This window comes from Heteronotia binoei, chromosome 7 (genome assembly GCF_032191835.1).
Source record: "Heteronotia binoei isolate CCM8104 ecotype False Entrance Well chromosome 7, APGP_CSIRO_Hbin_v1, whole genome shotgun sequence".
NCBI classification, from domain to species: domain Eukaryota; kingdom Metazoa; phylum Chordata; class Lepidosauria; order Squamata; family Gekkonidae; genus Heteronotia; species Heteronotia binoei.
In genome coordinates this window covers 73744424-73771745 of record NC_083229.1, presented here as the reverse complement: position 1 = coordinate 73771745, position 27322 = coordinate 73744424, and the positions used below count along the sequence as shown (strand labels likewise).

Genomic DNA, 27322 nt, shown 5'->3' with positions numbered 1-27322 from the left:
TGCAAACTGGAGTACAGCTGCTGAGTCTCACCCTCCCGCCCACACATGCACAGATCCTCCCTTTTTGGTCTTTTCATGCCAGGATGTTAAATGATCCTTGCAGGAAGCAACTTTGGCTCATAGACTGAACTCCTTGCCAAGTTTTTGCCTTGACCCAAATATTATTCATCTGGCATGCAAATTTTCTTGTTTTTTCACACCAGGAATCTCAAGACTAATGGGCAATTACATGCACATCTATTTGCACAGCCAAGTGATGCACTAGGAGAATTATCAAAGATTTCAGGTTTTCACAGCTGGTAACATCATTAGGGTTTGTAGAATATTTCGGGCTCAAGTGCCGTGTTCTACTGGAGAAAGTTTTCCTTCCAGACGTTTCGTTCTCAGCTGTGGAGAACATCCTCAGTGGCGTTGCAGCCGGGGCAGGTGCTCTGACCTTCTTGGCTGCTGTGCATCGATGCACAGCAGCCAAGAAGGTCAGAGCGCCTGCTCCGGCTGCAATGCCACTGAGGATGTTCTCCGCAGCTGAGAATGAAACATCTGGAAGGAAAACTTTCTCCGATAGAACACGGCACTTGAGCCCGAAAGATTCTACAAACACTAGGAGAATTGCTGAAATATCTGCTCTATAAAATTTCCAAGTAGAGAAATTACTAGATTAGACTGAAAGTCAAGATTCTTGGCCCAGGAGCCATAACATATGACTAGCTTCATACTAGTGTTTCACTACGATATGCAAGTACTATTTCTTTGCTGCATTTTTAAGTTGCTTCCTCCTTGCACCATTGGTGTTATGTTACACAACATCTGCCAGGAGTTTTCTTGAGGGCAGTAAGGGATGATGGCTGTGACAGGTATGTGCGTATGAGGGGGGGGGGAGTTGGCCTGAGGGAATGGTGGAGTGGTAGACACTTTGGCATCTTCATGTGAGAGGTTCACTTCCAAATGAGCCCTTGAAAGGTCATGCAGCATTTCCCCCTGATCATTTGAAAACTGCTTCCATACTGGCTTTTATGTAAAATCCCTAGTGAATTTTAGAGGAAGACTGGGAGGTGCATTTTACCTCAGGGCACATTCAATGACTCCCAATAAAAAATGCATACTGTTTAGAATGCTGTGGATGAGGACTAATCAAGCTGCATATGCAAATGACGCCTGTGTTCCAACTGTTTGGGGGGGAGGGGAATGAGGTATAGATTGTTGTTAGTATTTTCCTGTAACTATAACTCAGATCAGAGAAAGATTGGCAAGCCTAGTGAGCTTTAGCATGTTGGACGTGATGTTTAATCAGGCAGTTTATACAAATGACTTTGTGCTCTAACTATATCTGTGAGCAGGAGAAGAGGCAGCAGCCTCCAAGCCACACTGTATCCTTATGGGGAAACAGATTTTACTCCTTTTTACCCCCTTAGGTGGCAGATTCCTTAAAATCCTTTTTTAGTGCCTGTTTACATCATGAAAGGAATGTTCTCCCAAAATTTCAAGTCTCTAGCCCCAGGCTGGGGCTTGATTTGTAGGTCAGGAGACTTGTCTTGTAACTCAGACCAGCTAGGCTCCACAGGAAGATTGGCAAGCCTAGTGAACTTTAGAATGTTGGGGGTGACATCCAGTCAGGCGGGTTATGCAAATGAATGTTTGCTGTAACTGTCTCTGTGAGCAGGGGAAGAGGCAGCAGCCTCCTTGCCACACTGTTATATTTATGGGGAAATATATTTTACTTCTTTTCACCCCCTTAATGGGCAAATGTCTTTAAATCCTCTCTTAGTGGCTGCAGACATCATGAAAGGAATGTTTTCCCAAAATTTAGTTTCTAGGTCCAGGGGTTTTGACTGTGGCCTTGATTTGTAGGTCAGGAGACTGCATAGTCCAATTAGATCAGGTTTTGCAATGAAATCAGAATCCCTGCCACTTAGACCGCACATTTGATTGAATCTTGGTCCTTGTGATGGGAGATTTGTTTTAATTTTGCTCATTAGCCTAATTTGTCAGCTATGGTTTAACTGAGTCTATTGCTGCATTCTTTTTTTGCCTTTCCTTTTCTTTTGGTATTTCTGAATGAATTGTTTCAGTTAGTGTAAAGCTGACCTTGGCTAACTTAGCTTAAATTGCCTTTTCCTTCTGTTTTTTTTCTGAGGAAGCTGAGCTAGCTGGGATTTGAGGGGTGGAGGAAGTCATTCTCTGTTTCTGTTTTCTTGCGATTGGCTGTTGTATTAATAAAACTCTGATGCCTACTGCTGTTAATGAGTCTTAATATGTTGCTTTTTTTGAATGGACACTCAGCCATATGAGTTTTTAATCTTCAAATAAACTATACATAAATTTATTTGATTGTTTGCTAGGGGTTTTATTGAATATTAGTTCTTGACTGGTTTGTTTCACATGAGTCAAAGCTAACATTTGTCTAATAGAGTTATTAGAATACATTGAAACTTAATTGGATTAATTAGGTTGTTTGGATTAATTAGATCAAATTGATTAATTAGAATAAACATGAGAAAGAAAAGAGCAGTACCCTTTGAAGGACATATACCTTTTTGCAAACAAAGCAGAATGGAATAATTTTCTTAAAAAAAAACTTTCACCAACAATCTCCAACAGATTTGACTACTTAACTAATGAAGTTACAGCCCCTTGCAGTTCAAACAGTCTTTCAATATGTTCCCAGCAGGACTCTCTAATCAATTTGGAAGCCTTTAATGAGATGGGGGGGGGGTATATTGTCACAAATAAGAGATCAGATACTTTAGCTATGTCAAACTTCTAATCTCAGAAATTTGACAAGAAACATGAAAAGACTGATCTACTCACAGAGCAGATTGGTATTTTCTTAGCCAAACCAAGTGGAAATGACTGCTTGACCCTGAAGTCAAAAGGTCCTTAAAAATCATTGCCATATTTATCATTACATAACATCTCTACGGGCAAAGGGTCAACTGAGGAGAAAGAGGGGGAAAGGGTGGATGGAGTTCATAAGAAGAGTATCTATACTTCACACACCATCTCTCAACCTCTGATCTTGGAACACAATAAAATTGCTTTGAATATCTTCCCTTATCAAGGCCACATGATCAATTGGTCAACAAACTGAACAGTTTGTTTTTCCCTACAAAGGCATTTTTCATATGTGGAAAGGGTTCCAGGACTTATCAAGGGATTCTGATATTGTTATTCTATTTGAGAAGAATAATGACTAAATGTCAGTAAACGGAAACTGAAAATCTTCTCTTGGAACATGGAGAGGGATGGGGAAATATATTAGGATCCCAAGAAAACAGGAAATTTCTAGTCGATTACGATATAGTTGTGCTTCAAGAAACCTGGCCACTTAGCAAAGTTTGTCTTTCTGGCTTCCCTGCTTATTCTTTTGAGGCTTTCAAAAAAAACTGAACTAGGACACCCCTCTAAAACAGGGATGGCCACCGGCAGCTCTCCAGATGCTTTTGCCTACAACTGCCATCAGCCCCAGCCAGCATGGCCAATGGCTGGGGCTGATGGGAGTTGTAGGCAAAAAACATCTGGAGAACTACCGTTGGCCACCCCTGCTCTAAAGGAATTGCCTGTTTGGTCTCTGTCACAGTGCTACCAAATGAATCACCTTATGTGATGGCTTTACTCTTGTGATTACAAAATCTTTCATTTTGATGAATGCATATATCTCTCCAGCTGCGCATCAATCAGCATCGGCGTATTATTGCAGAAATTGAACAACTGTATCTAGGAAGTTGGGAGATATGTAGCTGACAGTTCTGCTCATGTTAGCTAGTGATTTTAATGCTCACACTGCTACCATCTATGAAGAACTTTTCTTTTAAAAGTTTTAAAGATCTTCATCTTCTTCTTCATCAAATTTATGAATCGCCTCATCCCAGCCAATGCCAGGCTCTAGGCGATGTACAACAAAAGGTACGCATAAAATCAATAAAACCAGTAATTTAAAACAGTTGCAACCCAATAAACATACTTTATAGTGTGCTGTAGTTCTGCTTTCCAGGCAATGGGAGCAGTTCCCCCCTTAAGTAGAGGGGGGGAAGGGGTGCCAACCCAGCAGCTGTCGCTGTCCTCAAACAAAAGCCTGGTGGAATATTTCTGCTTTGCAGGCCCTGAGGAATTGTAAAAGATCCCACAGGGCCCTGGTGTCTTCCAGCAGGGAGTTCCACCAGGTCAGAGCCAGGACTAAAAAAGTTCTGGCCCTCGTTGAGGACAGCCGGACCTCTTTAGAGCCAGGGATCACCAATAGATTTCAACCAGTAGAGCGTAGTTTTCTTCCAGGGACATAGTGGAGGATAGGCTCTCAATTGTTATTGGTTGCCTGTGGGTCAACACCAAGGGGGACTTTACATGTTAATCAATGCCATCAGTACCATTGATTATTTTATAGTATCACTTAGTTTACTCAATCTGATTGATTCACTGGATTCTCTGGAGACAACAGAATATATGGGTTGTGATCATTTTCCTTTGAGTTAATATTAAATATCCCATAGGGCAACCTTTTTCAATCTGCTATCCTTCTTCAGTTAAACCAGAATCACAACAGACTTAGAAAAGTGTCCTGGAACAATTACATTACAAAGGAAATAAACAGTTTAAAGAGCTGTCCTGAAGTCTGTCAACTTAAGGCTAAAATTTCCAATTATTCTTCCCTGGAGAGGAACTTAATGATTGTAGGGCATTTAAAAGGGCAATTCGTTAGCATTGATTGGCAATTAAAATTACACATTGACAGAGACATACTCAAATGGATTTTCTTGTCAAAATGTGAATTCAGAATGCTTATCAAAAAATAGAACCTCTAGCTACCTCATGAAAATGTTAGATTTGGGCTTCCAAACAGAAAGACACAACAATCTTTTGGAATATGACTGCAAATGATCCAGAGGCACATCTCAAGGCCTTATTTGTGACGTCTGCCAATAGTATCCTGCCCAAATGGTTCCTACTCCAAAGTTTGAGAAATGGCCCCCTGTCAATATCGGAAAATAAATTCTTAATATCTCAAATGAAATATGGCAAGGCACCAGGACCTGACCTGACATCTGCAGAGCTGCTTAAAGCAAATGCCAGTTGGTGGGCAGAGATTCTGGCACCAATATTCACACAAATCAATGCGATAGGAATTATGCCCATGTCTTGGCAACATGTAATAATAGTCCCTATCCATAAAAAAGGGGATCCAACAGACCCAGATAATTATCAGCCTATATGCTTTTTATCAGTAGTGGGAAAACTATATGCTTCCTTGCTATTTACTCTCCAATTTATTGTAGACAAATATAGTAGCTCAAAAGATGGCATGTTAGTTGTTCAGAGGAGTTTTTGACTCACTGTGTAGGCAGACTATGGGAAAACTGAATAAACTGTCTGTTGACAAATGTCTCCCACAGCTTACTGCCCAAGTGAGATGTGGTCCATCTGGTGAACTGACCAGGGCTATTCCATTGAGTAGATGTATCAGCAAGGATGTATCCTGGCTCTGCTGCTATTCAACTTGTACCTCAATTATTTAACTTCTCATATTTCTGAAGAGAAATTTCACTCACCTTATCTGGCTCATGTTAATTACCCTGTCACTTATACCTGGATGATACCACTCTTTTGTCAAGATCTGTGGTCAGCCTAAACAATCTTATAGGTTCTTTTTTGGAGTATTGTTCCAATGAGGGCTTAGCTATTAATGTTACTAAGTCAAAGGTTCTTCTTTTTGGTAAAAAAAATGGATAAAGAAGTACAAGTAGTCAGTAGCAGGTCAATCTATGGAGCAAGTGGAACATTTCAATTATCAAGGAATATTTTTCAAGCAAGCCTTTCTTGGAAGATGCACTTGAACTCTGATGTAAGAGTTGCTATAAGTATTGGGAAGGCCATCTCAAGATTTTATTATTCCTCTGGCGGCTGATATATTCCTGCAACAGTTAAGGTATTTAATTCTAGAGTCACTGGGCAAATGCCATATGCTACTGGGGTTTGGAACACAGCAGTAATAGACAATCAGGACTTTATCTCTTCAGAAGCAAAATTATCCTGGTTACTCAGATACAAAGATAAAGAAACTACTTTGTGGGAAAATTTCTGGCAGCTGGCATGATAACTTTCATAGTAACTTTTAGGCTCTCTTTTTGTGAGGTGGGGTTTTGTTATTTAGGACTCTGAAAACAATAATTAAGTAGTAAGTAAGCAAATAAGATGGGCATTATGGGCCAAAAACAAACATGAGAAGGGGAAAAAATTGCCATAGAAGCACCTCACCCAATTGTACAATTTAAGGACTTTGACAAATGTGCTCCCATGGCTTGACTCAAGTTCCCTGAATCACAAGGAAATCCTAGGAATGCTTTTGCTGACTTCCCTAAATTGCAAGCTTGCATGTGTGTTCCTAAAAAGAATTTTAAAACACATTCAACAATTTCTCTCTAGAGCACAATAAGTTTTCCAAGTGAGCTCCGGACTGTGCTCTGAAGAAATTCTTTTGTACTAACTTAGCTCAAAATGCATCCCGATATTATGGATGTCCATGTGTTAAAATCCTTCATTTGGAGCTAATATGTTTTGTAGTTTTATTTTTTATTGTATGAACTGTTAGCCCCAAGAAAGGATTAGTTTAGAATATAATTAAGTTGATTTTATTCTTGAGGTTCTGTACACATGCAATCTGTTCTTCAGGGTTTATAAGAACAAGAATATTTTATTTCTACTTATGGACACAACAATAAATTTTGGACTAAACCAACTAAAAGGGGGTACAGATTTGGAAAGCTAACTGGATGAGGCATTAATTGGTTTGTCTTCAGTGAAATAGCTGCAGCAAAGAAGTGATTTAGTGTTTGAGGGTCTGACAACCTCTCTTTTAACAACCTCTCTCCTTTGGTATTAACCATCTAGTCCTGCACTTTTTGTGGCCAGTAGCTAACCAAATGTTTTTGGGAATCCTGCAAGCAGGCATTAGGGCAACAGCATTCCTCTATTCGGCCTCAGCATTTGATAGACAAAATAGCAGTTATGGGATATGAGGACAGGTTCTTTTTTGGATTAAAGTTTAGTTAAATGACAGGAAGCAAAGAGTAGTTTGGCCAGTTCCGCAGGGCCTGTAAGACAGCCCTCTTCTGGCTGGCTTATAATTAACTGGCATTAGAAGCTGAGTGTAGTTCTGATAGACCGCCGTTATATGTTTTACATGTTTTATTATTCTACTGTTTTAACTGTGTAAAATGTTTTAAATTCAAATTATGTTAGATTTTTATGTGTTGTGAGCCGCCCTGAGCCACTTCGGTGGGAAGGGCGGGATATAAACAAACAAACAAACAAACAAACAAAAGAGTAGGAATTGATGGGTGTTTCTCACAATGGAGGGAAATAAATAGTGGGGTACTACAAGGATCAGTATTGAGGCTGGTACTATTTAATTTGTTCATCATTGGTCTACAACTAGGGGTGAGCAGTGTAGTGGCCAAGTTTGCAGATAACACAACATTATTCAAGATGGTGAGAACCAAGGATGACAGTAATGAGATCCAGGAGGATCTTCATAAATTGGGTGTATGGGTGAAAATGTGGCAAATGAAGTTCAGTGTTGATAAGTGTAAGGTAATACACACTGGAACAAAAAATCCCAACTTCAAGTATAGGTTAATGGGGTCTGAACTTGTTGAGGCTGAGAGGGAAAAAGATTTTGGGGTTTAGTAAACAGCTAAAGTGTCAACCCAGTGTAGAGCAGCAATGAAAAAGTTAAATTATGCTAGGGATTACTAGGAAAAAGATTTAAAATAAACCAGTTAATATTATAATGTCCCTGGTCCAGCTTGATGGTGCGGCCTCACTGGAATACTGTGTACAGTTTTGGTTACTGTATCTCAGAAAGGACATTACAAAGCTGGAAAAAGCACAGAAGGAAATAACGAAGATTATTAGGGGGTTGGAGCACTTTCTCTATGAAAAAAGGCTGGAGTCTGGTTTTTTTTCCCATTTAGAAAAAAAAGGCAACTAAGGGGACACAATTGAGGTTTATAAAATTATGCATGGGGTGGAGACAGTTGGCAATGAGAACTTTTTCTCCTTCTCTCAAATACTAGAACTTGAGGGCATCCAATGAAGCTGATGGGCAGTAGATTCAGGATGGATAAAGAGAACTACTTCTTTATACAGCAGAAAAAAAGCAAGAGTCCAGTAGCACCTTAAAGACAAACTTCAGATCTGAAAAAGAGAGCAGTGATTTTTGAAAGTTCATACCCTGCTACAAATTTTATTAGTCTTCAAAGGAACCGCTGGACTCCTGCTCTTTTTTACTGCTTCAGACAGACCAAAACACCCATATTTTTCTTTCTGCAGGGAGTAATTAAAATGTGGAACTCACTGCCAGAGGATGTAGTGATGGCCAAAGCAAGGAGAAATATATGAGCTTTAGCAATTTTGCAGCAACTCACAACCAAACTGGTAAAGACATTGTGATTCATTTCATCTCAGCTGATTCAACCATCATACTTGTGTATGACACAGGCTCCCAGTTTAACTAAGATGAATTAAAGAGGAACAGGGGAAACTAAAAAAAAAGGACAAGCAACATGCTGGAACATGTTCTGATTGCTTGTTTCTCCTGTGTAACAAGATGCTATGTTGATAATACTCACCATACATTACAACATAATCCAAAGAAGCACATAAAATACAAGCAACAACAAGGAGTTCTCCCTGAGAACTAGCAAATAAAGAGAATCAAACAAGACCAGAGATACAGACTGCCCATGCTGGCCTAACTGTATCTTCATGCACTTGGATGACATTGGGACAGCCAATGTAGCGATTAAGAATGTAACATTATGTTCTGGGAGACCCAGGTTCAAATCTTCACTTTGCCAGGCAACCCTGGGCCAATCTCTCCTGCTTTCAGCCTAACCCACCCTCTCATGGCATTGCTGAGAGAGTAAAAGGGAGGATGACAGAATGATGCAAAAACTTCTTTGGAGCCCCAATAGAGAGAAAAACATGGTATAAATTTCTTCTAAGGAATTCAGATCACCAGGAGACACGCTCCTGACTGTCCCATCAGCAAAGAAGTTCATTTGGTGGGTACACTAAGAGGGCCTTTTTGTTGACAGACCCATGACTATGGAAAAACTTCCCCTGGGAAGTGCATCTGCCTCCCTCACTTTCCACTCTAGGCCCTTTCTTCAAGTGGTACAGAGCACACCTGACCTCATTTAATGTGATGCAATAAGAACACTGTCCAGTGTAAAAAGTGGGAAGAGGGATGCTTTGTGACAGAATATCCCACACATGGCAGAAAACCCAGATACAATGCCATGGCAGCGATGTTTTTCTTTTAAAATTATCTTTGTGGATAATGCTGAGAAAAAATCTGAACATCAGTTCAGTAAATTAAATAGTTTTACAGCTTTGTTTCACCCCAAGGCCAAACATGCCCAAACTGCAAAGAGAGATGGTTCGAGGAATAGCTTCCTTTCCCCTAGCAGTCTTCAGAATAAGTCTGAGGGAACAGGTCACCTTCAGGAAGCCATTCATTCAGTCTAACTTATGTGACAGGTGAAGATATAAAATATTTGTTGCCTCAAGTTCCCTGGATAAGAGCAGTACTAAACTGAATCAGCATTAAGGAGATCATCACAAAGACAAATGCAGGAAACCCACAAATATCTACCGCAAATTCACAGGATCTTCATCGCTGTCAGATGGCCATCTAGCCTCTGTTTAAAAACTTACAAGGAAGGAGAGCCCACCACCTCCCGAGGAAGCCTGTTCCACTGAGGAATCGCTCTAACGGTCAGGAAGTTCTTCCTAATGTTGAGCCAGAAACTCTTTTGATTTAATCCCATTGGTTCTGGTCCTACCTTCTGGAGCCACAGAAAACAATTCTACATCATCCTCTATATGACAGCCCTTCAAGTACTTGAAGATGGTGATCATATCACCTCTCAGCCGCCTCCTCTCTAGGCTAAACATGCCCAGCTCCTTCAACCTTTCCTCATAGGACTTGGTCTCCAGACCTCTCACCATCTTCGTTGCCCTCCTTTGGACCCATTCTAGCTTGTCTATATCCTTCTTAAAATGTGGTGCCCAAAACCGAACACAATACTCCAGATCAGGTCTTACCAGAGCAGAGTAAAGCGATACCATCACATCATGTGATCTGGACACTATACTTCTTTTGATACAGCCCAAAATTGCATTTGCCTTTTTAGCCACCGCATCACACTGTTGACTCATGTTCAGCGTATGATCCACTAAGACCCCTAGATCCTGTTCGCACATACTACTGCTAAGACAAGTCTCTCCCATCCTATAACTATGCATGAGATTTTTCCTACCGAATTGCAGAACTTTACATTTATCCCTGTTAAAATTCATTTTATTGGTTTTAGCCCAGTTTTCCATTCTTCATTCTTGGATGAAGCCAGTTTTAAAGCAAAGCATTTTGGCAGTAGAGAACAGCAACAAAATTCAATATTGCCACTACTATGCTATGCGTCCACTGAGGGCCTCTCTACTCCCGCAAAACCGTCCCTTTTCATTTCAAGAGGAAAAGAAACATGTTTTTGTCTTCCAATGAAAGACAAGGATGTACCATTTAAATATGTCTGTCCTTTAATACAGAGAGTGTATGGGTCAACTGGTCATTTTACAATTAAAATATATTTATCTGAATTGAAACTTTGATCCAATTTTCAAAGGAACAAGACATTGGAGAAAGTAGCCTTACTGAGAGTGGGGAAAAAACAATCTTTACTTTTGAAAGTATCTTCCTTGGAAAGGAATTTGGTGGTTCTACAAACCAATGAGGTGAGGAATGAAAAGACACCTAGCTAAGATCCAAGAGTAACATTAAAAAGCACCACAAGTGTTTCTTCTATGACAACAGGGATCTCTTTGTACTTGACAGGATGGGTATGTATGAACTTGCAACAGCATGACAAGGAAGAAAGAAGGGACGAACAATAGCTGTTTACAGGAGAAAATAAATCAGAACTGAGCCTCCAACTGGCACCCTTTCTGACATTCATATGTTTATTCAGAAGCATGTAATAACTGCCAGGCACAGACAGAACCAGGCTGCCAAGTGGGCTGAACAAAGTCTTAGCCAAAAACAGGCAACACCTGAACATACTGCAAAACAATCTTAAAGATAATTTTTCATGACACGAGGTACTTTCACCTCAAAGTAAGTAAGATTTTACCAGTTATGTTATATAATTTTGCAAAGTATTCACAAAAATATCTGTGGTGAGAATACATTGCAGTTTTTCTTCTGTACTTATTTTGCTAAAAGTATGTCACTCTGGCTTCATCAGCAAATATTTTCTTTTCATTTGCCAAAATAGCTGATATTAGTATAATCTCAAAACAGACGCCACACTTACCAGCATAATGCACAGGGATTTCTATCTTTGGCCCTATGACATAATGACCCTCCTCCAGACTATGAGCTGTAATTGTTGTCCACTGCCGACATGAATGAATCAAAAGATAATCACTCTCTCGAAGACCTTCTATAGACTCTCCTACAAAAAGAAATGAGATTAAAAGTCATCATCAACGTAAAATTATTTCTGGCTCCAAGCACAGTCCTTGTACTAATACAGTATAGTTTCTAAGAGACTGGCTGTGAACTCATTCTCACCTCCGCCATGAATTCAATGAGTGGATTAAGGAAAGCCACCCATTTTGTCCCAATAAGAGACTATTATCAAACCCACACAGTTATAACAAATTATGAGAAGCACTTTGAGTTGTTCACATAAAGTGTCAAATATTATGACATCACTCTTGTTTTATTCTTTAGAGCTTTGTCTAGCCTATTGATTGTAAGGGAAAAATGCATGTTGTGAACAAGTCATGTGGCATCTACTGGCAAGTGCAGATTTGCCTTTTGGTTCATTACTATGCAAGATGCTTTTGAAGTGGCATGCCTTTAAAGGCCAAATCAAAGAATTGCCACTCACTGGTCTAAGTGGCTAGAAGCCAACATTAGCAAAGGTTGACAATAGTTTATATAAAAAATGAAGCAGAACTTGAAGTTGCTATATTCAGTAATTTGTCGACTAAAAGTTTGATCCTGCAAGCTATTCTTATATGCTGTAGGACCGGTATTCGCTTCTGTTAGGGCAACTGGTATCATACAATAAGGGGGGGGGGGGGGAAACCGCTACCTACATCTCTCTTTTCATTAAAACCACCCCTTGACACCTCTCCCTACTCCCTCAATGACCAGATATGCATAGTTTTGTTTACACATAGCATCCAAGAACATTCTCACAAGCCTAGGGACATATAGGATACTGATGTTTGCCCTAGGCAAAAGGGGGTAAGCAGCCAGGACAGCAGCTGTGAGGCAGCATAAGTTCACAGGGCGTGAGGAGGGAGATGGCTGCCAGGTTCCTATCATCCTTAAACCCTCTTTGGGTGAGAGCCAATGTGCTGGGGAGTCCAGTGATGGTACAGAGTGGGGCCAGGAGATTCCACATTAAACAGGTGTAATAATCGTAGTACTTTATTTATTTATTTATTTTATGATTTATATCCCGCCCTTCCCACCAAGTGGCTCAGGGCGGCTTACAACATAGGATCCCACATAAATAGTGTTTAAGCATTTCACACACCACTAAGCAGTTTCTGGGGTAACTTTTTTACTCTATAGTAGTAGCACGTATCTTCTTGCTCTAATCAAGCTGATTAAGTTTTTGTGTTGTACTTCTGCATCCTAACTCCAATTGGCCCATTTTTGTAACACCCCTCCCACCTTCTGACTTGAATATAAGGCTGATGGATCTTTATTCTCATTTCTATCTGACAAAGTGAGCTTCAACTCATGAAAGCTTATATCCTGGAAAAAAATGTGTTGATTTCTAATGTGTTACTGGACTTGAATTTCCTACAACAATAGGTATGTACTGCATGGCATCTGTGTGTAGCTATGTCACTTGCCTTTGAAGAGATAGGCTATTCACCTTGTGGTGGAAGGTCCTGTTCCACCCTGCCTTCCAAGGTTTTTTCCAGAACCTGGAAAGGCTTTTCTTTCTCTCTCCGGTAGTTCACCACCACCACCTGATTTTTGTAGGAACAGTCCACTGGGAGGATCAGGGCTCCCAGCTTCCCTTCCCATTTCTGAGGCCTTGCTTCTGTGTTTCCTGCTGCCCAGCACCTGGTCATCATTGTGCTGGGCATTCCTTTTAAAACAGCGTATTTAAAATGGTGGCCGTCTATGTGGTACAGAGAACCACTACCAGCATCAAAAGTTTAAAAATATTTATTAAAAAGAAAATGTTCATAAGCATACTTTAAGCACAGCACAAGACTGAGCAAGGGATCCAAAAGAAACTGATAAAATGTAAATCCTCTGTCTCTCTTTCTACATGTACCCTATCAGTTGTTAAAATATAGGACAGGCTCTTAAGCTTAGGAGTCACAAATCTTTACAGAGTTACTGTACCTTGAAGCTTTCTGTAGCTCTCCAGTTAGGAAAGCACATGGTCAATGGCTGCTTGCTTCAGACCTCAGTTAAGAGTTCTGTCTCCTCTGATGGATCCAGCATGAAAGAGACCTCCTCCTTGCTGCAAGGAGTTTTATCATATCTGTTTCTCCACCCACTGTCCTGGTCAGGCTGAATCAAGAAAGCCTTTCCTGAAACCTCCAAGAATTTCCTTTCTGGAGATTATTCCTGGAGCCTTTCTAGTCTAAAGTCCTTCACATCTCTGTTCCTTGCTAGAAGGGGGAAAAACTTGACCCACCCATCATCTCTCTGGCTAGTACTATTAGCATTTGTATGAAGGTAAGCTGGAAAGCAATTGGACTGTCTTCCCTCCTTCCAGCCCCTTTTCTGCCCGGGGGGGGGGGGTGACTTTTAAAACTTGGAGTGGAGGTTGTGCGCATTTCAAGCCTACAAAGAAAAAATGGATTTCTTCACAAACCCAACAAAAATTAGCTATGTACTAAATGTAAAATGTAACTGAACTTTGCTTATGATCATACCAAGTTGTTTCTCAATTTAATCAGTACTATATTCTTATCTTACATGATCTTTCAAAACTGCGGGGAAATGGGAGAATAATTTCTTCACTGGAGAAAAGGATTTGAAGGCAGGTATTACTAGGAACCTCCTGCTTTAATAATGAAGGTACTAATTAACTACTGTTCTCTTCCCCAGTACTATCAATGGCTCCTCCCATACCAGCACTGGAGAGGAGCGCACCAAATTCCACTGGAACTCTGAACGCCTGATTTTATGAGCTACTATGCCAGCTAAGTTTATAAATGTTCTCCTTGTTTACTTCCAGACTTCATATCCCAAGACATGACAATTTTGGGCCTATTTGAATACACATTACAGTACCGCAGCTGAAATAATGAAACGGTTGTATTGTCTAAGCATCTAAGCCAAACAGATTCCCACTCTGTTTGAAAATATGATCATTTCACCAGATATAAGCACTCCTACCATAATATTGCACAAGTAGAAAGCCTTCCACACTTTTGAATTGAGAGACTAGGATGAGAACAGGAAATATTAGAAGGAATGAGTGACACTAACAGACAGTTGTTAATGCTGCTATAAGAGACCGAAGGACAAACAAGATTCCTTTCATTTGAATGAACCAAAATGGTTCATTCAGGTTCTCTGTGGACAGGTTTTATGGTCTCAGGGGAACTGCATGTGCACTTTCCCATTCTCCTCCAACCCAACAGACAGCCATCATGAATTCCTGCTGGGTGATCTGTGCAAATTTTTGTTGTGCAGCACCTATAATCATATTGCTATACTCCAATATAACTGAATTGTTTCTCTAGCTGCTTTGTAATTCCTCCAGTGTGGGAATCAGGTCACTGAATATTATGCTTGGGCGAGTCTATATGACTTTCATATCCTTATTCTCCCTCCTTGGGTGGCAAAACTTTCAAAGCTGCACTTTACAATGCTTACCTGCCTACACATAAACACACTATCCCTGCCAACAACAGTGGGAGATGCCAGGAATAATAGGAAGGTTCACACATCATTACACAATGTTCTTATCTTCAGAAGTTTAAGTACTTAATATGGTGCACCACTAACAATATCCAGTAGCCAATGAAGGGAAGTGGTCTTCACCATGGTTGCTGCAAGGTGCTCCTAATTAAACACTCATTAACGTAGCGGCATTTTCTATGAATGACACTGCTAGAAGCCAGAGGACAAACAAACAGAATAATCCCTTCTTATAACCCAATATATAAAAATAAAACATACAACACAGTAAGGAAATCAGTAAGCACCAATATAAGCAGTACTGCTTAAACCAAGTGTTTCTTTTGATCACCCAGTAATGAATTTTTAAAAACCCATTCTCTATTTTATTATCAAAATTCTTTCAGTAATGGAATTCTTTGAATGTAAACCATAAACAAGCCTTAGATCCAGGCTAAGGTAAGATCTGGATAGGCCACTGCCTATGATACCCTATATACTGATACAACAAAGAGATCCTGAGAACTCATAATCCAGATGAGTTTAAGTCAACAGTGACAATGACAAACTCTGGCATGAATAATCTCAGATGCCCAAATTATGGGGAAGGGGGGTGCCCTGGAATCAGTTTACAGTGCCTTTCAGTACATTGCAGTGCGTAAGGTTCTACCAACAAACTCATGCTCATGAAAACATGGTTAGAATTTATTGAAAGTCATATACAAGTGGCAACTCTTCGCTCAGAAAGCCATTGCCAGGAATAATGCAATTAGAATAAGTGATTACAATTATAGGAATCAAAAGTGTGGACAAATTCATATCTCCACCGTTCTGTAAGTTCTTTCCCAGAGAGTTTGGTACCCAGCAGTGCAAGACACTACATCCCAGGGGCCTCGTACCTTTGAGGCCATTAGCGGCATTCTCAGGCGAGAATGTGCCTGTTGCTGTGGTAGCAAAATAAGCAATATAACGATAACAGCAAAAAGGTGCAAAGTAAAAGACATCCGTCACCCTCCTAGGCACTGGAATACATAATTCATGAGTCAGCAATGATGAAACTTAACATAGTCAATAAGAAATGAAACACGGCAGGTCCAATCTGACACAGTGCAATTAGAAAACATGTCACCAATTCCTATACTAGATCAACAGAATTCTTTTACTTAAACTGGAACAGCCTTAAAATGGTGACAGACTACCTGCCTGAGACCTATGAGTGGCATCCTACCAACCTGCTGAGCTCCTGGCCTAGAAAAAAGACAAGTCTGACTGGATCTCTTATGGCTCAGAGCCCTCCATCCATACCCTCCAATGAGCTGCTCATGGTTGCTTCCCTGAAGGGTTGAGCAATTTGTCTTCCTGAAAGTCAACTTGGTGCTCTTCAACTTCCCAGCCCAGGAAAGGACTTTGAAAGTAACTGAAGGGAACACATGCTTGTGCCTGCATCCTTTCAGTGTGTGTTAGGGAAAATGTTCTTCCCAAAATTTAAAACACAGAAGCAGAAAGAAAAAGCAGTTATCTATTTTGATAAGCACAATACAAAAACCACATTCCAAATTATGTTCTAAAAAACCTAAATAAAAGCTCAACTGTACCATGACTGTTTTGCTGCACAGGGCAAGGGGATGTTGGTGGGGCTCAGCAACTTCTCAGCACAATTCTGAGCAAGAAATATTAAGCATGGTGCCAAAATGTTGCTGTTGCTACTTTCAAAGAAAACCTCCACAAATATCACTGGAACAAGAGATGTTAGGAAAGCAGACAAAACAAGCAGAATCTATAGAAGCACCTAAAATGAAGCCCATGAGTGCTGTTTTAGTATTGTGTTTCTTCCTTACAGGGGTGTGAGAGAACATGAGCACCAGTGATGTCTGGCAGCTGCTGCTCCTGAAGCTCCTCTTGCAAGCCAGTGATAATACTGGCTGCACAGAAAGAAGTCAAGGTCCCAAAGCCTCTTGCTTCTCACCTGGGGGTCTTCCTCAGGGAAGCAATATTAATATGTGTTATGTCTGTGTCAGCATCTTGCAAGATCTGGATGGCTGCCTTGGTATTATGTTGCCTGGTTTGTTTGACTGGTTTAGTACTGGTTCTGTTGGACTTGTTGGTTCTATTTGCATTGGGAGGCTCTTGACCAGTGGTTGCTCTGGAGAAAACATGGATTTCCACACATACACCCCACAAAAAAAGATGAGTAGGACAGCTGGGGGTTCCTTGTTCAGGGACCCACAGAATTAGACCCCTTCAGCTAATTTGCTTGAAACTTAGGGCAGGGGGGGGAACTTTAGTGGACAGGCAGGACTACATTCTTTGCAGTTTTGGTGTCATTTGGTTGCAAAACATCCACTCCAGCCCTCCAGAAAGACGCTCCCTATAGGGAACAATGGAACCCTGTAATTCTGGAATCCTCCCCCCTCCCAATCCCAAAACACTATCAGGGAATCCAGATACCAGTGTCAAAATCCAAAACTGAAAAATACCAGTTTTAAGGTATGAATTCCTAACAGTCTTGCAATTGAAGATGTTCAGTAATAAAGTTAACCAGAAGTTTTCCATAAGGCTCAGATATTTTCATTCATTAATGGTCTTTAGAGTCAATGAAAAGTAGTACCGTACTTCTCTTCCACAGTGTATGTGCTTATAGCCAAGGTTTCAACTAACATTGGCTACTATTACTGGCACTACAATAGTACTCTATCCTCTGTCTCCTGAAAGCTCAGAGTTTTAATTTAAAACAGATATACTGTCGAACTCAGAAACTGTTAAAGAGGTAAGGGAAACACAGATAACATCTTTCCAGTGTGTCTGGGCCCAGCTCAAAGCCCTGTCCTCCCAGTTGCCAACTGCCATCAACAAGATCAGGGAGAGAAAACAGCTGCCATTAGGCACTTTTGCATTGTACCTGGACCTAAACTATGCTGGGAACTCTTTTATTATATTTTAATTAATATCTGTGTTGCTTTTAAAATTGCCATTAAGCTGCTTAGAGAGCCAATTTCTGGCTGAAAAGTGAGATAAAATTAACAGCTTTGGAAAATTTGCAGAGGATTCCCAGAAGAGCCCACATATTTTAAAAAAAAAGAACTGCAGCCTTTATTGTGCAAGTGTCACATTTTCTCCATGTTTAATTACCACCTTCAATAAAACTGGACAGGAACAAAGAGGATGTAGATAGGCTAATATTAGGAAAGCACAATGGTGATGCCTTTGTTGAGAATACATGCAGCAGTAGCAAACAGCCAGCAATTGTTTTCTCTAACTACAAAATGTACACTATTCTTATTGAAGGGGAACTAGAGGCTGAAGAACAGAGCAATCATAAGAGCACTTTACTGGGAGTAAGCCCCAATGGCCAGACCTCAGTAAGATTTTTAGTAGGCCTGCTTTAGCTTGTTCCCAAAGTCTCTCAGTCTATGCTCCTGTTCCTTAAAAGCCAGAAACAAGCTGTCAGTCTATAACTATGGAAGAAAATCAGAGAAAGGAAGAGTTTTTCCTCAAAGCCTGAATATATAAATGGCGCACTACAGATGCTCCCCTTACATGCAGCATGACACAAAACTATACCTCTGCAGACTGACAGAACTTGTCCAATTCCCCTCCCTACTACAGCCCCTGTCCAGGACTTTTTTTGTAGCACGAACTTCTTTGCATATTAGACCATGCACTTCTGATGTAACCAATCCTCCTGGAGCTTACAGTAGGCTCTGTACTAAGAGTCATGTAAGCTCTTGGAGGATTCGCTACATCAGGCATGTGGTAGCCTAATATGCAAAGGAATTTCTGCTACAAAAAAGCCCTTCTTGTCACACATACCTTTCCCCCATACAGGTCCCTTAATTCCCAGCATGCCCTTTTGTGTGGTCAAAGGGAAACCCTCATCCTTTTTTTATCACAGAAAGGCTGCGTAAGCCCCTTATAAGACAAGATGCTACCTTTACAGCTCTTCAATCAGAAGGCCCCTGTCTCTTCAGCATAGGAAGAGGAGAAAACAAGTCCATTTCTCTATTCTGACAGACAGTCAGTATTCAGAAAGGGGACATTTTTCCAACTCTTGGGAGTGAAATCAGCAGATGTGAAATAGGCCATCAGTCCATGCTCACTCATGTAATGTAACTCCCACATTCTGGCATATAATCTTTCAGACAAACCAAAGGAAGGAAGAATGCAATCTGGTAACTTCAAAGGAAAAAGCACTAGGCTAATTAAATCTATGCATGCATGTGTATGATTATGCATATATTAATTTTTTAGTTCCATCCCATATGCCTACAAACATAATTAATTCATTGTTAAGGCATCTGCCTCCATATAACATTTTTGAAAGATCCACACACACACACACACCTCTTGCAGAATTAGCATATTTATCCATTTTACAGCTAAAACCAATGTAACCAACTTCTATCTGTCAGCATGTCTCCAGACAAATAACATGCTCCCATTTAATATAAGCAGGCTACACTCAGCATAAAGAGGAAAGTTAGGAAAAGGAAAGGAAAGGTCCCCTGTGCAAGCACCAGTCGTTTCCGACTCTAGGGTGACGTTGCTTTCACAAAGTTTTCATGGCAGACTTTTTACGGGGTGGTTTGCCATTGCCTTCCCCAGTCTTTTACACTTTCCCCCAACAAGCTGGGTACTCATTTTACCAATCTTGGAAGGATGGAAGGCTGAATCAACCTTGGGCCAGCTACCTGAATCCAGCTTCCGCTGGAATCAAATTCAGGTCATGAGCAGAGAGTTCAGACCACAGTGCTGCAGAACTGCTACTTTACCACTCTGTGCCACGGGGCTGTGTATAAATTCATCTGTGCTGGAAGTGATGGAGAAGCAAGGAAGTGGGAGGTTTTGCCCACAGTGGATTAACAATGATCTTTGTAGTAGCTCCCCTCTGTCCACAAGGACTGCCGCCTTCACACCCTCCCTCATCAACCAGGGAGGAAGGGGACATACCTCTCTCTGGACCAACAGTAAATGATGTCCTTCTAAAGCCCGCCAGACTACTGCTATAGGTACACAACAGAAGGGCATCACCACTCTGGCACTGTTCTCAAAGACCACCACCACTTGTTTAGTTATAACAATTATACAGTGTTGAGCTTTTTATAGGCCTGGTGTTTCTTAAGTAGAGTTTCTTTTTGAATCTGTAACCACTGAGTTTTATTTAGTGATTTCCTCTTCAGATTTCCTCTCCATCAGGTATACCTAATGACTGGAGAAGAAAAATGTCCCACATGAAAGAAGACTTTCCCACTTGGTACATTTTATTTAATTTATTTACCTTATTTATAATCTGCCTTCCTCACTAGGACTCAAGACAGATTACACAGAGAGAGTCAGTGCAATCAACAAGGTGGGACATTCAGTAACAATGAAATAGGATTAGGATTGTAGAGTCTAAAAACAGAACTGAAGCAAAGCATAAGTGTTAATGCAACACATTAAATGATGCAAAGTTATACAACAGGCTCCAGTCACAGCAAGCTATACATGGTAGTACAGACCACAGTCCCTAATAATTCATCCAAGAATCTCTTAAATAATTCAGTTTTGCATAGTTTGCAAAAAACAAGAAGAGTGGGAGCTTTCCTGATCTCCTCGGGCAGGCCATTCTGCAAGGTGGGGCCACAATAAGAAGCCATGTATACAGGAAGTCGCTAATTTTGGCCATTTGCAAGCTGGCACCTGCAGAAAGTCCTCATCAGTGAGCAAAACTGTCATGGTGGAGCATAGGGGGAGAGACAGCTCCATAGATTTGAGGGTCCAAGACCATGAAGAGCTTTACATGTGATATCCAATATTTTAAATTGAGCCCAGTAACTGATGAGCATCCAGTGGAGTGAATGAAAAATGGGAGTAATATGCATGCTCAATCTAGCTCCCCATAATAGTTGAGCTACAGCATTCTGCACCAACCGGAGTTTCTGAATTGATTTTGAGAGACCACCATACAGTGCATTACAGTAGTCTAGTTTCAATGTCACTGTGGGATGGATCCAGGTGGCCAGTCGTATCAGGTAAGGGGTCATTTTTCAAACAAGCTTGAGCTGGAAGAATGCCTTCTTGGCAACAACATTAACTTGCTTCTCCAGCAATAGTGTTGGGTTCAGTACAATTCTGAGGCTCTTAACCTAGTCAGCAAGACTCAGCTGAGCCCCACCAAAAGTGAAGAACACAATGTCCTTCAAGACCTCTGCTTTCCCAACCAATAAAATGTCTCACAAAACTATTGCTCAAAATAGTAAAAAAACCCACAAAAACTCACCAAATCTCTTAATATCAGTTATTTGAAAATGAGCTTTATTAATCAAAAGTTCGATGGTAAGTTTGGGAATAAATTGAGTAAACTGGAAATTCTGTCTTTTCCATAACACAAATTTAAAAAGTGGGGACTACATCGCTGTTATACTCCCTGTCGCTAATGAACAATTGCAAGGAGACTCCAGAATCTATTAAGAAATGGAAGAAATCCTTGGACTATAATTTGAATTCAAGGTTTTGTACCTGTCTTCTGTTATGAGTCTTCCTTTTTCTTAAATATTCTTTGTGATGAAAACATAGCAAAATATTAGGATCCTGTCGAGCTTATGTCAAATAAATGACTCTGGAAACTTCTGCAGATGATGAATATGCAACTCATCTCCAGAGACCCCTCAAAGGTGCCCCCCCTGGGACTCCCGGTTAGCCAAGGTAAATCTCCTCAGAGTTTCCTGTGCATATCTTGGACTGATCTCTAAGTAGGCAGTAGGCATTAAATTGCCCTCCACTACCCCGAACAGAAGCCCCAGCCTCCTCTGAGAAGCAATTCAGCTCGGCATTTTCCAACCCCGGAAGTCGCAACAATGGCATTTAAGATCTATTAGACTTGCAAGAATTTATAGAAATTGCTGTAGCCAGTGTCAGTTCTATGGCCAATTAAATGCTGATTTTTGTACACCTATGGTGGCACTGTACAAGAACAAAAGGATTCTGCAGAATAGTTCTAAATTGTATATCCACAGATTTTTCTATTAAATTGAAAAACTCAGTTGATCTTGTTTTGTTTAATTATATAATCTCTATTCCACAAAAAATATCAAAGTATTGTTATTTATTTGTTGAAAGCAGCAAGGTTAATCTTCACTGAAGTTTGGAAATCTAAATTACACCCACAGAAACAAGATTGGTTGAATATTTATTTTATTTAAAACAGCTGCCTTTCTAAGAACTCAAGTTTAAGTGCCTTTGCTTTCCGAATAACGCTAGAATGTCTACACTTTATTCTGAAACAAGGTAATCGGTCATTCAGACCACATTCTTACTGAGATATCTGAGCACATTGCACTATATGCCTAAAGCATCTAACACATGATTTGCGGCCAGTTCTGCAGTGCCATAGGTAAGAGTGGAGTTTTGACTGAGTGAGTAAGCACAACACTATGTAGGTCAATTATAGTGAGGATGCCACGGGGTATGGAGGAGGAGAAGGCTAGTCAAGACATGGATCCAGATGCACAGCAAGGCTTCCAAGCTGTTCCTTCAGAGAACTACCCAAGAAACCCATCCCCCAAATCTGGGGAAACTTCAGACAGGGTGTGCTAAGGACTGTTGTTGGGAAACAATTTGAAGAGAAAACCGTGCACAAGCTTACCATCACCTAGTGACTTTTTGGATTAAGGCCAATCAATGTTTTTTCTTCAATGACAGTGAACTAAGTAGAATTTCGGCCCATTGTAAGTTTCGTTCTCTTCAGTTGTACATTTTTGAAACATCAAATATAGAATATATTTTAAGAAATTTTCCCTCAGCATTTCATTGAAGAAGTAATGGACATTACAATCACAAAAATATGAAACAAGTGATTCATCTGCTTATACTTATATATGCAATAGGAAAGGAAAGAAAAGGTCCCCTGTGCAAGCACCAGCCATTTCCGACTCTGGGGTGACATTGCTTTCACATTTTCGTGGCAGACTTTATACAGGATGGTTTGCCATTGCCTTCCCCAGTCATCTACACTTTCCCCCCAGCAAGTTGAGTACTCATTTTACTGTCCTCAGAGGGATGGAAGGCTGAGTCAACCTGGAGCTGGCTACCTGAAAACCCAGCTTCCACCGGGGATCAAACTCAGGTCGTGAGCAGAGCTTAGGACTGCAGTACTGCAACTTTACAGATCTACAATACAGATCTACAAAAGTTACTCTTAAATGCTATAAAAAATTAATTATTAGAAGTGCATATGCATTTTTTAATTTTTTAGATATTCACGAATAATATATTTGAAAGCTCCTGCACACTAACTTTATGTAGTATAACACTACACAGGCTTTTTCTGATTTTGGCAGGAAGTCATGTCATCTAAACAACCCCGTGGCGCAGAGTGTAAAAGCTGCAGTACTGCAGTCCTAAGCTCTGCTCACGAACTGAGTTCGATCCCCGGTGGAAGCTAGGTTTTCAGATAGCCAGCTCCAGGTTGACTCAGCCTTCCATCCTTCTGAGGTCGGTAAAATGAGTACCCAGCTTGCTGGGGGAAAAGTGTAGATGACTGGGGAAGGCAATAGCAAACCACCCCGTAAAAAGTCTGCCATGATAACGTTGCGAAAGCAACGTCACCTCAGAGTCGGAAACGACTGGTGCTTGCACAGGGGACCTTTCCTTTCCATGTCATCTATCAGCAATTTGTTTTTGTTTTTGATGAAAAAACTGTATATCTTTTCCTCCCAATGGCTGAAAGCAAAGCACTACCAAAAGCATTTTTGAAGTTTTAATTCTCCTCAGTTTTTCATTTTGGAACTGAATTACCCTACTTCATGTTGTTATAAGTTATTTCATGGGGGGGGGGGCGCTAAGTTTTAAGGACGTCATTTTTTCCCTTTAAAGTGCCAGTAACAGTGAAAGGCGGCAGCTTTAATCAAAGAAACTGAACAGAAGCCCCCCATTTCCCCATCTGAACTGGGGCCACACATGTTTTCAATTAAACTTCTGCAGACAAATCTGTGAACTTCTGTGTATTCTGATCTTGTGACAGAAATTATTCTAAAACTGATTTAAGAGAAGGCGCTTCGGGGGGGCTTTTGTGTGTCCGTAGGTTAAACTAAAAAGTAAGGTTGCCATATTAACTGTTACAGCATGTGAGCAGTACAGTTGTTTGTAGTCTTTTCTGTTCTTCTTTATAAGCTTTTATCTGTTGTTTTCTTATGCTCTAACTCCCCCCCCTCAAAAAAATTGCACTGCTGTTAAATTGATTGTTTCTTATGGAAATTACATACCACTACTTTTGGCATACCAGTGAATGTTCATTAAACATTCATATGCCATGGACCTCACGTTCAGTGTTGCACTGTCAGCCCACAGAAGTAAAGTGTGTCTACATGAAGCCTAACTGAGCACAAAATGTCAGACTGTAAACATCTGCACTGTTCACAATGCATTTTTGGAGCATAAATTATATTTAGAAGACTCTGAGCTCACAATTGTGAAGTTACAAGTGTACTTAAAATTATATAGTTCTTACCCCATGGATTCTAGTGGGAGTAGTTGTAAGATGTAAGATAATCTTTGGATTTTATTATGTATCTTAGTATCAAAGCTGCTGCTGTTTTTGTTCAGTCGCACAGTCGATTCCGACTCTTTGCAACCCCATGGACCAAGTCATGCCAGGCCCTCCTGTGCAAACCTTTAAAGTTTGGATTACTAAAAAAAACATGTCAGCATTGCCAAATAAAGGCTACTTCAACTACAATCACTGATTCCCTTTTTGTAACAAATTCCAATGAGGATCTGAAAACAAGGATGGTCCCATTCATATATTTCCCCCATAATTTGAGTACATGTTGAATACTAAGCTTCTTGTTGGCAGTGTAATAACATATAATTGATTGTTTCACTGAGCCAGCAATACGGTATTATTTGCTTTGGATAGTTGTGTTTTGAGGACGATACCATGAACAAATAAATATTTCTTGTGGCACTTTTAAAACAAATTAATTATGGCACAAATGCACACTCATTTTTGTTTTGCTGTGTCAAATTCAGAAAGAACTTAACCTAATTTTACATTTTGCTTCAGATTTTACTATTTGTTAGGCAATGAACAGCATTACATATCACATCACCATGCAACCATAGCAAACTAGATGAAATGAGAATTGATCTTTGAGCACCAAGAAACACAGATGTCATGCAAATAAGTGATTATCGTAAGCCCTAAAGAGGCTGGGGCTAAAGTAGGTTGACTTCATCCAGAAGAAAAACACAAACACATTTGTGATCATGAAGAATATCAGTCACTGAAGTATGTGTTTGGTCTTCAAGATGACTGAAAACAACATAATTCCACTAAGTGAAGAAAGCCACTTAACAACACTAGACGGTTGGCAGCAGTGTGTGTCTGGGGGAGACAAATGGTTAACAAGCTTGCAATATTTACTATGATCCAGTTTAATGCTTTAATCTTCAGAGAAAAGGAACGGAGCTCAACCACTAGCGGCCAAGCTGGTGCATATTCTAGTATTTAAAATGTTGAGCAGTGCAACTGAATTCTACAAAGGCAACCAAAATTATTTTAATTAAATCAGTACTGAAAATAGCTGACAACTAGAGCAAGGCAGAAACAACCCAAGAATGGTTCCCCCCATGCTCACTTAGTTGAAATAGCAACCAGCCAGCTAAAAAACTGACTCCTTAGTGGCAAGCAGTACTAGTAAAACAAAACAAAACACCTCTGTTATAGCAGCACAGTAGTACATACCCATTTATACTTTTAGATGTCACACGGGCCTCTTTTATCTAAATATTCATTTAATGATCTTGACAGCTACTGTGCTTCAGATAAACAGCAAAAAGGCTTATTTAACAGACTCAGCAGACATGCAAATGAAAATGAGCACATCAAGTGTTTTCCACTCAAGAACCAGTCAATGTTAAGTTTTACAATCACCTCACAACCTCAGTACTGCCACAAATACCTTGGGTTTTTCTTCCTAGTGTATGGCTTTCAAAGCCATTTCTCTTGCACAAAAGTCAACTGTCTTCAAGCTTTCCCCCCTTCATTTAGTAGAATGTAGAGACTTCTCCCAAGATTTTTGCACTGAGGTTTACACATAAGAAAATATAAACATAGTGATCAGTGAGAACAGGGCTTTTTTATAGAAAAAGCCCAGCAGGAATGTATTTGCAAATTAGGCCACACTCCCTGACACCCAAGCCAGCCGAAACTGTGTTCCTGTGTGTTCCTGCACACACACACAAAAAGCCCTGGGTGATAATAAATTCATGATTGCATTGGTTACGGAACCATTCAGAATGGAACAGAGTTTAAGACCAGGCATGCAATATTGCTCAGTTTGTGTAAATTGTATTGGAACGAATTTTAAGAGAAATTGTATTTATTGTTTTAATCATTGTTGTTACCCACCCTGAGCCCTGCTGTTCACAGGAGGAAGGGCTAGAAATCCAACAAAATAACAATATCCCTTGGCAGGAGAACTAAGGTGTTAGCAGCTCAAGAACATGGCATTTCAGCCAGTTTCTAACAATTCTTGAGAAGTCCCATTATTTCAACCCAATTTGCTTTCCATTATATTCAAGACCTAACACAGTCAAAGTATCCTCAACACACTCCCAGGGTTGACAAAAGGAGATAGAGACTGATCACGGAAACAGTATTATACAGTTTTAAAACACAGTATTTTTCCCATGTCCTTTCAAGATGTATTGGGTCTTATGAGGCCCAGTTTTTTCCATAGTTATTGTCCATTCTTAGACAAATCACAAAGATTGAGCTTAAAGTGTCTTGTAGATTCTGTAAAATGTATAGTGATTACCAACTAAATATGCAGTGAAGAAAACCATGCATCTCCCTGCCATTCAACTTTGGGGCATTTTCTTCTTGCCTCATGAACACTATGATACTTAATAGGAGAAGTCTAAAATGGAGGGAAAATGTCTTGGTATAGAAATTGTTAACTTTCTTCACTGTGGTTTCTGTATTCAACCAAACTATGATGTCACAAGAAAATATTTATCACAGAAGACAGAAAAACTGAACATGCTGGAATTCCATCACTTACTGAACCACAGATATGGAAAAACCTGACCATTGGTTGGTCATTCCTATTGTATTAAGAACATGTAGATATTAATAGATAGGAAGGCAAGCAATTTTCTACTCACTAGTCCAGCTAACTTTACTTTTTGACCTGATAATTCATAAGAATTGAGAGCTTTCTGTTTCCAGGAGGTATCTATCAAGCAGGACATACAAGCCTGATTTTTAAGCTTGAATACATAAATGCTCTTTATCAAAGTTTTATAGCTTTGGTTTTTAACAGGGAAATATCTAATGTACGGTAATTATGCAACTTACAGATAGACGCTCCCTCTTTGTTATGCTGAACTAAT

The 27322-nt window shown here is 40.1% G+C and overlaps 1 protein-coding gene across 1 annotated transcript in view; it reads right to left on the bottom strand.

Moving 5' to 3' along the window:
* GAREM1 (GRB2 associated regulator of MAPK1 subtype 1) overlaps positions 1-27322 on the bottom strand; it is a 111903-nt gene that overhangs the window by 72235 nt on the left and 12346 nt on the right. Inside the window, exon 2 of the mRNA XM_060243844.1 lies at positions 11367-11507. Within this exon, the coding sequence (XP_060099827.1) occupies positions 11367-11507 (141 nt within the window). The remainder of the gene's footprint in view (positions 1-11366; positions 11508-27322) is intronic.